Raw genomic sequence first — 13,520 nt, forward strand, 5'->3', positions numbered from 1 at the left:
AGGACCCAGAGCTCTACATCGTGTATTCTCCTGCCTTAACTGAGCCTTGAAAGTCTCACTGTTGCTGAGACAACAAGGACAACACAAAGCCCTTTACTGCTCTGCGGAATTGGAGCAAGCTGTTCCCCTCTGAGCCTTGCCATAGCCTGGGAGATCTCAAGAGTACAGTAAAATATTCTGTCCCCATTCCAGTACTTAATGAGAACTGTGACTCCATCAGGTTCACAAATGGCTGTCATGATGCCCTAAACCTCTCTGGTATAAATGCTTGTAGAAAGTACCAGCGTGATCTTATCAGTGTGGGTCATTTTGACCTAAAGAAGATGATTTGCTTTTCACATGTAGAAACTAAAAACTGGAACGACCTGTTCAGTGGACAAGCTTCTCAAGGTAGAAAGGATGGTTATGTTGTGCCTTGAACAATATTGAGCATGTTGTCAAACTTGATTATATCGCACTGAGAAGAATATTTTTGGAATTCAAGATGAAACAAACCTCAAGGAATAGAGAGGTTAGAGGGGGCCTGTAGGAGGGAGTTCTCATTCCCCTGACCATTCAGACTTCACTGAAATGCAGTTCATGCTCTGCATCCCTTTTCTTCCAGTGATGAGCAAAGCCAGGGGGCCAATCTGGGACGGAAGGACTTCTGGCGAAAGATGTTCAAATCACAAAGTGCAGCGAGTGATACCAGTAGTCAGTCTGAGCAGGACACATCCGAGTGCACCACTGCTCACTCTGGAACCACCACAGACAGGCGCTCCCGCTCCCGTTCCCGGCGAATCTCCCTTCGAAAGAAACTCAAACTCCCTATAGGTAAATGTATGTCTCTCTCTCTTCTATATACGTATTGCATGTGCAGAGAAACACAGATAGATGTATCTGTCTTAAGAAATATTGCAACAGAGTTCCAATATTGTGGTATATTGTGTATTCTCCCAAGAGAAGCTGTGAAATGCTGCTCTCTCAGTTTTACAGAGGGGGATCTGGGGCAAAGGGAAATGTAAGCAATTTGCTAAAAATAACAGAGGATATCTGTGTCAAAATACATTATTGAATCTGTGACCCGAAGTAGTAGGCTAGTACCTTAATCTCACAGGAATTGTTCCTCTCTGTACAAGAGAAATATTCCAAATAGCATTTGATAGACAGAGAATATATCTTTTACAAGTCCCAAGACCTGCCTTTGCATGGTAGTTTATACATGAAACAAGCCTTCCCCTTTCCTCCCATTTTCCCATGCCCTAGCATGGCCACTGTGGAGAAATATGCTGCAATTGCTAATAAATAGATTCTGCTTGGAAGCATTTTTAGATTTGTCCTGAGTGGCTTAATCTGCAACAGGGAACTGGCTGAAGCGCTCCTCCCTCTCTGGCCTGGCCGACGGAGTGGAAGATCTCCTAGATATCAGCTCTGTCGACCGTCTCTCTTTCATCAGGCAGAGTTCCAAGGTAAATGTGTCAGGCTGGATTGCAGAGAGTTTGACCGGGCAGGATCTGGCTGGTTTTAGCTGTCCAAGGAAGCGTTCTGTTTAACATGGACATTGAAGCCAATAAGACTCAATCACTGAAGTCTCCACAGTAGAGCCATGGGAATTTGAGACTGGGCTTTTGCGGCTCATGATGAAGACTAGGTTAAGCCTACACAGTACTGGTCAGTCTGCCTTGGTTCAATGAGAAGGAAATTCAGGCTCTGTCAACAAACCTAAGGTTTAATTGTTGGTCACGCTTCTCCTTCCTTCCTTGTGCTTGCGAAAGATCAATCCTTTAAGCAGAAAGGTGACAAGATGAAGTGCCTCAGTGTATGTGCAGACCCGCTGGTGCTACTGTGGCCATCCTTACAGCCCCTCTGTAGGTGCTTTATGACTAACCAAGGAGACCAGGAGTTCATGGTCTGGCACAGCCTGACCAACCCCTCTGTCTGTGCACAGGTGAAGTTTACCAGCGCAGTGAAGCTGTCAGAAGGAGGGGGGCCGGGAGGAGGCCTGGACAACGGGAGAGATGAAGAGGAGAATTTCTTCAAGCGTCTTGGTAAATGGCGCACCTGCCGAAGACACCCATCCAAGCTTCATCACACAGAAGAAAAAGATGGTTAGAAATCAGGGTTCTCATGTCCTTTTTTATTTTTTTTTAATCTTTTTTTAAGATATCTTTCTTTCTGTATTTTACCGCTTTCCCTTTTTTCCTGCTTTCTCCGTAGTTTTTGTATCCATTCTAGCCTTATCCAACTTTTTAGTCTTTGTAACTGTTTTCTTTCCCTTCCTTCTTTCTTTTATTTTGATTTAGAAAAAAGCTCTAGTAATTTTTTTTTAAAATCAAGAATATCCAAATAAATTATGCAATACAACATTTGGGCTTTTTAAATCAAATTGAATTTGATCAATACACTTGAAAAATTAATGCTTGCTTCAAAGCACTTAGTTCAAAATTAGGTGTGTAAATCTTCTGTTGCCTAATACAACAATGGGTGTTCCATCAGGTTTTTTTGTTTTGGTTTGTTTTTTTCCAATTTGTGACTATTTGACAGTTTTAGCAAAGATCTGCACAGAAATGGAAAACCCTGCACAAACCTTGTTATAATTATCTCTTTTCTTCTGTGTTTGCATGTCTAGTGTCTGCATACCATTTGTTAGGGATGCTGTCCCTTTTTCTTCGCACACAACCTAATAGTAACATTCCTTTTCCTTTCCACAGAAGTATATTTAATTGCAATGTATTTTCAAGATTAGCTATGTTTGAAAAATGCCTTTATGAATAATACAAGATCATGATATATTCTGTTTTAAAATATCATGTAGTCATTCACATGCTCATGTCCTCAGCTTAGAACACATTCTTGTTGTCAGGGAGACAACTTTGTATCTTGAAGTTCTGCTATGTTTTCTTCAAGACAAGCCAACCCAACCCAACTCCCAAAAACACACAAAAAGGAGTAGATTTTCTTTTTCACCATGATTTCAGTAGCTTTACAGTATGTTACATTCACTGGCATTATGTTATGTATTTTCTGACATTACACTTTGACACTGCATTGTGTGTGCTCCATCATCATCTGTCTCAGACCTGCAGTGTAATGTGTGTAAGTCACTGTTCAGGCAAGTGATACCAGCAAAGTATGAGCATATTTTGCCACTGTACACTGGCCACCATCTGCCACTGCAGAATGGTGGTGGTTTTCAACTAGCTCCTAGGCAAAAAGTGTTGTTCCTTTAGGAGAATGCATTGGTCCAGAACCTTCTTGTAGTCTGGTAGCATTCCCCCGCAATGGAAGGAGTTGGTTTCTTCATCCAATACTTCGTGCTGAAGTAGGTGTGAAATACATCCACCATGGAACCAACAGCTGAGGGGCAATGAGATCTTTACGGGCTGCCACAGCTGTTTCTGCTGTGCTTCTGTGAGATTTCCTTTGTATTTTCTTGTAGGAAATAATTTTTTTTCCATCTCGCTAATGCAAGGATGTTTAAAGTTTATAAGGCAAAGTGTAACAGTTAAAGAAGTGGTATCACTGTGTCAACAAGGATCTCTGCTATGCAGTGAAAGCCACGTACCATTAGCAAAAATATTAGAGTGGTCGTACATGCCTGTGTGTGTCTGTGCTTGCATGTGCACAGTGATATCAGTGTGAGGCCTTTTCAGGGTAAGACAGTTTATAACCCAGTAGAACAGCAACAGTACAGTGCCTTCAAATTTCCAGTACTTCTGTGTCTTCCATACAGATCAACAGGTTTTCTGTGCTTATGGAGAAGAGAATAAAAGCCTGTTGATGGTGGATGGACATACTGTTAAATCCCTCCAAGGTCTGATCCTAAAGCATTAAATTGAACCTCTTTCTGCCTTTCCATTCTTGTCATTCATGGTGCTGTGCCATTACTTTGCTCATGTTTTTCCATGTGGTGTTTCCTCTTGTGTTTTTGGGTTTTTGAACGTAACAGGCCAAATTTAAAAGAAAATGGAGAGAAGTGAACTACAATACAGTAAAAAATAATAATAAATGTAGAATAATTTGTCACATCATTTACGAATTGTAACCTTCATTGTGAGAAATCATCTGGACCACTGGGAATTCTGTGTTGGATGTGTATGTAAGCGTGCAAATGTGTGTGTGTATCTGTATGTGTGCATATGTGTACATATATATACACATAAATGTATACACATTCATGCATAAAAATGTTTATTTTAATGATCTTTTTACCTATACTAGGAACAAAGCATATATACAGAAGTGAGTTACAGTATATTTACACGAGACCCTTAACATTCCTTTGGGCGCTTACTGAAGATGTTGTGAGTGACCACAGAAGTTGTCAGGGTATTCAAGGGACACCCTTTTGGGGGCAGAGCTTGTGTATCCTGTGTTAGGAAATCATCTCTTCTCTCTGGGTGAGGTCTCCTGCAGGGCTGAGTCACTGGAACGTTGGGTCAGTGAGGGCTGCCCTGCTCACAGCAAGGCTGCTCCAGGATGGGCGTAGCAAGGGACAATCATGAGTTGCCTCCAAGAGACTTTTGCAAAGCTTCAACAAAATGCAAGGCTGGGGCTGCAAAGGGCTGTAGTGATAGTACTGCCAAGCTCAGATGGACAAAGCCTCTCCTAGATCTTTCTAGTGGGGGTTAGGGATGTGTTAGGGACATTCCTTAGGCAAGTTTCTGTTCTTTGTCTCATACAGGCACAGCCCTAACAGGGCCCTGGATAGGAAACATTTGTTTGTACCTCAAATGAGTTAGTGTTAAAAGAGTCATAGCAGGAAGGCTCAGATAACATGCTACGGGCAGGAAAACAGGAGGAGATGGAAGAAAAGGGTGTTTGTGACTGCTCATATATGTAAGTGTTCTATCTGTTCTTTCTACTTTGTTTGTTTGTTCCATTTCAATGGAATATTTTCCAACATGGAACATTTTGTTTACTGGAAAACTATGTAAAAGCTTCACTGGAGAGAGAAAAGACACAGAATTTGTAAATAAGTCTCTTGAAATTTGATATACCTCTGCCTTCGGGGGAAAATTAAGATCTGTATTGTAATTTTCTGTTGTGACTTTTGTTTGTGGTACTTAAGTGCTTTCCAGGTAATTCTGGAGTGTGCGATCTCAAAGGGACTTTGAGTTTCAGCCATTCTTCTTTCCTGAAGAAGTCACAAAGTCCTGTAGACCTGATGGTTTGACTCTTGTCTTTCAAATCCATGTTTAAAAGTAATCTTGAATTTTCCACTCGATGTTCTCTTCTTCAGTTCTTTATCCTTTAGTATTCTGTAAATTTTTGGGCTTTCATGTGTAAACAGGGAGAGTATTATGGATAAAGACAAAAAGCCTGGAAGCTGACTACTCTGGTTTTGACCAGCCACTTTGAAACTACTTTCCAGATTTCTCATCTGTGTCTTTCTACCATTCTCTCAACTCTGGGTACCAACTGCATAATGATCTTCTGCATTAGAAGTGTTTATTGGGATTAGTTGATTTATCATGTGAACTCTATACATGGAGTTTTAAATCGTGCTTGAAAGAAGCCCTGGAGTGGGATGCCAGCTTCATTTTCCAAAGGAACTCGTATTAGGGAGCTTTCCATCCCAAAGAGTGCAAGACACTTCAAGTGAGAGAAGCTGGAATGATGATGATGATACCTAGAAGTTGAGTCCAGTATCACTTTGGGTGTTCTGGTAATTGCAGAAGATGTATGCCTAAAAAAAAGGACAGTACTTGATTGTCACAAAGAACATCTCCAAAATTTACTACTGGTTTCTCTGTCCTAGTAGATGATATGTTACTAAATTGATACATGAGGAATAAGGTTTATGCATGCTCCACTTCAAGGTAAACTTAGAGGCAATAGAGAAGTAAGGTAGGACATTATGCAGGAAAAACAGGCAGTAAGCAAATGATCTGTGTTAAAGAGGTGGGGAGGAAGGGCCACATCCTGGTTTACCTATGTTGAAGTAGGCTTCCACACTGAGGATGGTGGAATTGTTCTGGGCAGACATCAGTATGACCAATATCGGAATCTGACTTGCTGTATGTCTGTTTTGTGGAATTCATGAGTATTCTAAAAATGCCACTGTTATCTTCAAGATAGCACATCAAGGTGAGAAAGGGATTTAAACCAAGACTGTATTCATCAGGATTTTTGTCCGACTTTTTTTTGGTGAGAGGCTGTGTTCCCTTCTCCGTACCCCTCCCTGCATCCCCTCTGTACTCTCTACCTCCTTAGGTTGCCATAGCTTTGATGATCACTTGACCTCCAACCAAGAAGGAGGAAAATCCAAGAACGTTGTGAACCTGGGAGCAATCCGCCAAGGCATGAAGCGCTTCCAGTTTCTCCTGAACTGCTGTGAACCAGGCACTATCCCTGATGCCTCCATTTTGGCAGCAGCCCTAGATCTTGTAAGTCATTCACTGGTCTGTTGTTACCTGCTGAGAGCATGTGCATACGCTGTGGTCCACTATCAGTCACTAATGCTCTTCGTGCCTGCCCAGAAAGCAGGAAAAGCATCACAGCAATGCCAGCTGGTGGTGCTGGCATTAGCTGGAGCTTTAGCATCTATGACTGGATGAGTTTGCAGACAAAATGGATCCTTTTTTATTACACGGCTCCCTGTAACTAGATTATTGCTAGTGCAAAGCTTTTATTGTTGACTTCATACTTTGCTCACAGCCCTTCTGTTTCTCCTGTTAGTGTCAATCTGCAGAATAAGGATTGAAGACTAGATAACTGCTTGGAGAAGCACAGGAATTACACTCAGGAGTTCTGACAGAGTTCTTAATACGTTAGGCAACTGAACTATTAGCCAGTCAATGGAAAAAAATTAAAATGTCAGTGTGCATGCTTTTATGCATTTATGCAGATATTTCTAATTTGCAGATCCAAATCACAGAAGTGACACAATTCAGTCCCTTCTTCCTGATACTGAGTGTCTCTTCTGTATCTCCTTCCTTCTTTTCCTTGCAACTGCTGTTTTAAAACAGTCCCTTCCATTTGTAAAGCAGTGGCCTTCAGCCTGTGGTTCATCAGCCAGTGAGGTTCTGTGACTGTGAGGTGCTTATGTGACAAGCACAAGACTGTGACAGATGCAGCTGTGAAAAGCCAGCCAATTATTAGCAATTTCTTTGCATGCTGCTCTTCTACTTCCTTCTATATTTGGATGCCTGCAAGCTGAGAAAAGATTGAAAGCCACTGCTCACAGAGCATCCACATGCTCTCCAGCCCCCAATTCCCATCTCTCACCTTTTTGACTGTTGTGCTATTTGTGCTCATATTCAGTTTTTTTGCTCACTGCTGGAGATGTCAGGCTCATGGACTCTCCCTTCCTGCTACTGCTGTGCCCTGAGCTGTGCTGCCTTGCCTGCCCAATAGTTGTAGGGACGTTACATTCTGTGCACCACTGCTTTGTACCTTCTTCTTAACCTGGTGTCCTTAGGCTGCATATTCAAGCACATCTCGTTAACGTTGGTCCCAGGTTGCTGTTGCTATCAGTTCCCATCTAGCTCTACTGTTTGGACTAGTCCCCTCTGTCTTCCAGTAGACAGATGTTTTCTTCACTAGTGCCCACTCTTCCTGTTGGAGATTGTTGTCCCTTTGGCTGGAAGCCATGGAAGCAGATAGAGAAGCCTGTCTCATGCTCTCACAGTCAGAAGTGGTTCTTACCAGTCAGGGTTGCAGGGAGCTCAGAGGGTGGTTTGGGGGGATAGTCACACCTGCTGGGTGTGCTTCACCCAATTTCATTCTGCAAGGCTGCCAGGCTGCCACCCTGCAAATGCTAAAATAACACAGGGAATGTAAGGTGCATGGGCAGGAAGGAGCTCATTCCTAAAAACTATGACCAAGACCCTTCTGGGGATGTGCTACTCTGTATGCTAATAAGTCGGATGATAAAAGAGGGATTGGACAGTTCTGTCCCTATTGCCTGTAAATGTCTTACTTCTTTTTTATATTTGCCAAATGCTTAAGTGACAGACCAGCTTACTCTGTGCCCATGTATGAAGTCAGATGGAAACTACCAGTGAGAATGAACTGTTTGAAGATGTCTGTCTGACTTCCAGAGCTGGCTTTTACAAACTAGAATTTAACTCTCTCTCCATTCCACTGAATGATGCAGAAGAGTTTGCTATCAGAATTTCTGAAAGGTCTGCAGCTAAAGATGAAGGACGCCTTGTTGTAGTTACAGACTTAGAACACTCCAAGTACCTCTTCAGCTGGTGTTTTGTCTACAAAGTATTGGAGATATATAGAACTTCAGAAGTCACGTGCAGTGCAGGTTTTAAAAGATGACAGCCTGTCATCTCACTGTATTGCTTAATGGCAATGTATGCTGTTATGAAAAATTCCCCCATTTAATGTCAGTAAAACACACCAAACAGAAAATATTCTGGTTTTTTTTAACTTCTGTTTTCAGGCTTTTGAAGTAGTAGTTTGAATCAGGTCTGATGCAAATGAAAAGCTTCCTAAGTCATTATTATCCAGCTTATCTGCTAAGGCAACCTTTAAAAAAGAAAGGTGAACAGATCCAATTTCAGTTCTTCCATACATTTTTAAGCGTGCTTTTTTTATGCATATTTTCAAAATTCCACTCCTATACCAGCTTCAAGATCTTTAATCAGCCTGGGTGCTTGTACGGGTTTGCCACAGTGAATTAGACTAGTATAAATGACTCAGGTGGGGAGATACCAGCTTTCCTCTGACCAGTTTAATGGTGTGTGACATCTGTCACCACTACATTTCTCCAGTAAGATGTGTAAATTGGTCTGTTCTAACATGTAAATCTTTTATCCTTGCTGAAATGCCATAATTTTACTGCTTTCTGGCAGGGTTGTGTTTGAGAGGACCTACTAAGTATTGGGACAGCCGAAACAAAGTCTAAACTGCAAAAATACTTGCCAGTATCCTGACTTCATGTCACTCTGGGTCTTAGGCAGGCCCAGTTGTTCCCATGTCCCTGTTTCCATGGCAGAAATATTTGTCCACAGGAGGGCATATGACCTGGAAGGAAATCAGACATTGCTACAAACAGGTCCCCAGAGTAAATGACTGGGAACAGAAACAAAGAGCTGTGTCATGGGTTGTACTTGACCATTTTTAGATATAACCAGACAGATTTGAACTAATGTTTTTGAGGCAATTCTCCAAGGCACTGGTTACCAATTTACTCACAACCTGTCTTCAGTATACATGCTGAGCTACTTTTCCTGCTACTTTTCCTGCTAGACTTAACTTGCAGTTAGGCAAAGCAGAGCTATCCAGTCAGCACCTTTTGACAGTACTTGAATTTACTTTGCTATTTTGTGCCTTTCTTTTTCAACTTGAAGAGAACAGTGGAAAAAAATTTTTGCTCAAAATGCCACGCGGAGTTTGAGAAAGGACTCGAGAAAAAACACCACTGTTTGATTACTGTTTTATAAAATTCATTGTTCTTGAAAACAAATCTGGACCTAAATGCTCTGCAGTCATGAAACTGCAGAACTGGCTTTATGTGAACATTAATGTGATGCTGTAAAATTCCAAATCCATTCTGTATTTGGTCCCTCCCACCCAGGTCATTTGCTGTTTAGAATAAATCAGGCTCTGTGTTGAAGTGCTCCAACGTGAGGACTTAAAATGTTGGATTTCTTAAATTCATGTCAATTTATACAGTAAAGAACCATTTCCAAGGGGAAAGCAGTATAGTAGATCTGATATTAAAAGTGGACTTGTGAACAGTTGCATGGGCAGGCTTGTGAGAGTATTGCTGCTGTGTCAAGTTTTGACAGTGACCATGGTAACTTGTGTTCTTTTCAGCTATGCATCACCTGCCTGATTCATTTCTCTCCATTTGTGATATGTTTCTCTGTGGTGTGAATCCATCCCTGTCCATTCTGTCACATCTTCATCTTTCTCTTGCTGCTGCTGCTTCAGGTTTCTCAGAGCCTCAGGTAAGCAATCACAGGGAGCTCATGCCCCATGATATTCAGAAAGTCCTCCTTCAAGCAGGAGGTCTTTTCAGTGACTTTTAATTTGGAACTCCTGCTCCTCCCTTTTACCCCCCATCCTACATATCCCTCCTTTAATTATAGTAATTAACTGCTTTCATAACATTTATAACACATACCTTTAAGATTCCCATATGCTAAGAAGCTGTTGGTAAACTAAAACCAGGAGGAGACTTAATGCTGGGGCTTCATCTGTTCATGCATGTCTCTGTAGTTAAGGTTTTACTCTGTGAGAATAAAATAATAAAATCCTTACCTATTCTGTGTTCCATATTGCATGTGAGTAACAAGTAATTTGTAATGTTTTTTTCCAGATGCTAGATGTTAGTTTTGTTTCTGGCTGTCAGTGCCTGGCTTCAGATTTCTGCCTTCCTCATCAGAGCAATGGGACAGCTTTTTTCTTCCAACATTTATATAAAATCTGAACAAAAAGCTGCAAAAGGATGTTGTGTCAATAATTTCTTAAATCAGTTCCAAAACTTTAGGAGCATTGGTCTAAAATTTCTTGCTTTCAGCTTTTGATTAAAGCACTTTTGGAAGCACTATTTAATAATGTTCCATGATCTCAGGGCCTGTCTATTATTGATAGACCACAGATGATGAACCCTCCCTTATAAGTAGATCCTGATTTGTTTAAATTATCTCATTAAAGCTGCCAGTATCAAAATGTATGGAATACATGTTTGTGAAATTCCTGTTAGGGAAACTTTCAAAGCCAGCTTGTAAACTGTGGGCATTATTGTATTCTTAGTTTTACAATCTTCTAGCTAGGGCTGGTTTTGGTTGTGAAAATTGCAGGAAGAGAGCGGGAAATTAAATGGAAATTAGGAGAACCATTTGCTTTTTAGTAATTACCCATGTCTGTAAAGATGTTATTTTTGCAATTGTAGACTGGCTAGGAAGAAAGCTCCTTCCAGAGTCTAAGCTACTCTTCAGGAAACAAATTACAGTGTTCATTTTTGAACACATTTGAGAGTTGCAGAAGCACTCTTTATTGGTCTAACATTTCTCCCATTAAAGAAAAGTGGTCTTCCAAGTCAAGGACAGGAGGATTTTCTTCTGGAAAATAGTCAACCCTTCAAAACTCAGCTGCCTGTTGTTATTTCAGTACTAAATTGTCTGATGCTTGCTAAGACCATTGAAGTTCAGCCAGTGAAATTTTGTTGACTTGTGCCAGTAATGTATTTCCCTCTCCATATCTGCTTGTTATAAGTGTCAAATAGTGCTTTTCCTAGTTTCAACAAGCCTCCATTAATGCTTTCATGCCCAGGATTCATAAGCAGAACTTAATGTGGCAAATGCTAGGATTCATGTGGCCATGCTGCCATTTTGCACTTGCAGTATTTGCAGCCTCACTAGCAAAGGTGGAAATACAGTTTGACTTGTTCCTGCAGCAGCAGTGCCAGATGCATGCTTCTGCTTTTGACAGATCGTTTCTGAAGAAAAGCATTACAGAAGAGTACAGGGTTGTTTTTAAGTTTATAATGTGTCTCTTTCTGCCCCTCTAGTGGTTGAACTGAGCAAGAAGACTGTTCAGTGTTTATGAGCCTTGCTTTTAGTAGCTCAAGTGGTGAGACCTACACAGTGAGATCCTGATGTCAGGTTTTTTATGGAGAGATTGCTCATGCTGTGTGATTCCATGGCAAGCTTGCGAAGCAATTGATTAAAGCACGGAATGCTCTAACATTCAAGGAGCTTTTCCAATGTATTTGTATTTAAGGTGATTTTCTGCAAACGTTTCAGGAAGCTCCTGTAGTGGCGCGAGCGGCCCTGTTCCTCGAGTGCGCGCGCTTCGTTCACCGCTGTAATCGTGGCAACTGGCCCGAGTGGATGAAGGGCCACCATGTGAACATCACTAAGAAAGGCCTGTCCCGTGGCCGTTCACCTGTTGTGGGCAACAAAAGGAACCAGAAGCTGCAGTGGAATGCAGCTAAGCTCTTCTACCAGTGGGGAGATGTAAGTGGTTTGGTTTTTTCTCTTCTACTTACATTAAAAATATATCAGACTGTAAAGGTAGTTGGATCCTATGCAAAACTCCAGTTCCGGTAAAATGGGGACTCACAAGCCACCCTTCCAACTTGCACGTCAGTCTGTCAGGGCCAGCTCTTCTCCTAATGGAAGTGACTTTGACATGTTCCCTCGGAGGATCCATTTGGTCCACTCTCCTTTTTCCACCACTTATCAAATGTGAATGGCTAGGAAAGAGTAAGAGCAGAGGGTGTGGTACTAATTCTCTTTTTTTCTAAATTCCAAACCTTTTTAGCCCAGGGCTGCTTGAGCTTGATGTGGTGCTGTATATTTACTGATGGATTTCTCTGACTTACTTACTCAGTTTCTCTTTACCCATAAAAACTGTTAGCAGTCATCATTCTTTGGCAAGGAATTCTACAGGGCTACTACATGTCTTCTGATGAACTGACTCTTTTTGTTTGGAGCTTGACTCCTTTAAGTTTTATTTGATTATGGTCTCCTACCATACAGGGACTAAGCAATTGCCTTATCTGGCCCTATCAATACCAGTTGCAGTTTCCTTGGAAACCCCACAGAATATACCTGCTGAAGGTCTGACACTTACTGTGGGTCATTTCACACAACTCAAAATAGTAACCTCTGTGGTGCCTGTTACATATGTTTATCTGGAAGTGAGCTTTGTGGAGGAAATAGGGACTCTTACTGGGTTCCTAAGTCACAGGATAGTTTCTTAAACAGAAGACATACAGTGGAAAGACTTAGCAAAAATCAGGAACGCATGTATTAAGGGAAGAAAGAAAAGTGAAAGAAATTAATACAAAATAATGACCTGATCACCTTCTGCCTGTCATGTGCCAGTTTGGGGTGGGGGGGTGGTGTTTGTTATTAAACTAAATCTGCAAAAATTTTTCATCCTGAAATTTGACACTGTTTGCAAATTTTAGTTGAAAAAAAGGGGGAACTAAATTATGCTTTTGATAGCAATTAGTCTTCTGTCATGCTTTCCTCCACTCCAGACAATAAAAATAAAGCCAGGACATTCTGTTCTGGCTGAACCATCTCTATGGCCTGCATGGGGCGGAGCCCTTGACTGCCAGTGTGCTGAGCTGAAATTCTTGCCTCCTTGTGCTTCTCTCTCCCCATCTGCAGGCGATTGGTGTCCGCCTCAACGAGCTGTGCCATGCTGAGAGCGAGAGCCCTGCCAACCTGCTGGGCCTCATTTATGATGAGGAGACCAAGAGGCGCCTGAGAAAGGAGGATGAGGAAGAAGACTTTTTAGATGACAGTAAGGAGACTCCCTTTACTACAAGAACCCCCACTTGTAAGAACCTCTGCTTTAGGAGCACTTAATTTTTTTTCTCTTTTCATCTTCTTGCCACCCAGCTGTATTTCCCAGTCCCTCACCTTCACCCCAACTTCTTCCCCTGCTCTTTCTGTGCCTGGATGTACAACATGACAAACGGGTAGCAGAGCTGAGAGACTTTGGTGGAAAAGGGAGGGGGAAACTAGGCAGTGAGTTGCAATTGCTGTTCACAGAAATTGCAGTTATAAGGAGGGTAATAATATATTTCTTGAGTCTCACTCTCACCTGAGTGCCAAAAG

General features: G+C 41.7%; 1 protein-coding gene across 26 annotated transcripts in view; it reads left to right on the forward strand.

Annotated features, from left to right (window-relative positions):
- UNC80 (unc-80 homolog, NALCN channel complex subunit) overlaps positions 1-13,520 on the forward strand; it is a 120,526-nt gene that overhangs the window by 35,347 nt on the left and 71,659 nt on the right. For 14 of the 26 annotated variants that reach the window (XM_064661887.1, XM_064661888.1, XM_064661890.1 and 11 more), the window contains 7 exons: positions 605-819; positions 1,342-1,448; positions 1,928-2,027; positions 3,713-3,793; positions 6,196-6,368; positions 11,691-11,903; positions 13,068-13,239. In XM_064661887.1, the coding sequence (XP_064517957.1) occupies positions 605-819; positions 1,342-1,448; positions 1,928-2,027; positions 3,713-3,793; positions 6,196-6,368; positions 11,691-11,903; positions 13,068-13,239 (1,061 nt within the window). Of the gene's footprint in view, positions 1-604; positions 820-1,341; positions 1,449-1,927; positions 2,088-3,712; positions 3,794-6,195; positions 6,369-11,690; positions 11,904-13,067; positions 13,240-13,520 lie in introns of all 26 variants that reach the window. The other 12 variants (XM_064661871.1, XM_064661876.1, XM_064661891.1 and 9 more) reach the window with 7 other exon arrangements.

The sequence above is a fragment of the Pseudopipra pipra genome, chromosome 7 (genome assembly GCF_036250125.1).
Source record: "Pseudopipra pipra isolate bDixPip1 chromosome 7, bDixPip1.hap1, whole genome shotgun sequence".
NCBI classification, from domain to species: Eukaryota; Metazoa; Chordata; class Aves; order Passeriformes; family Pipridae; genus Pseudopipra; species Pseudopipra pipra.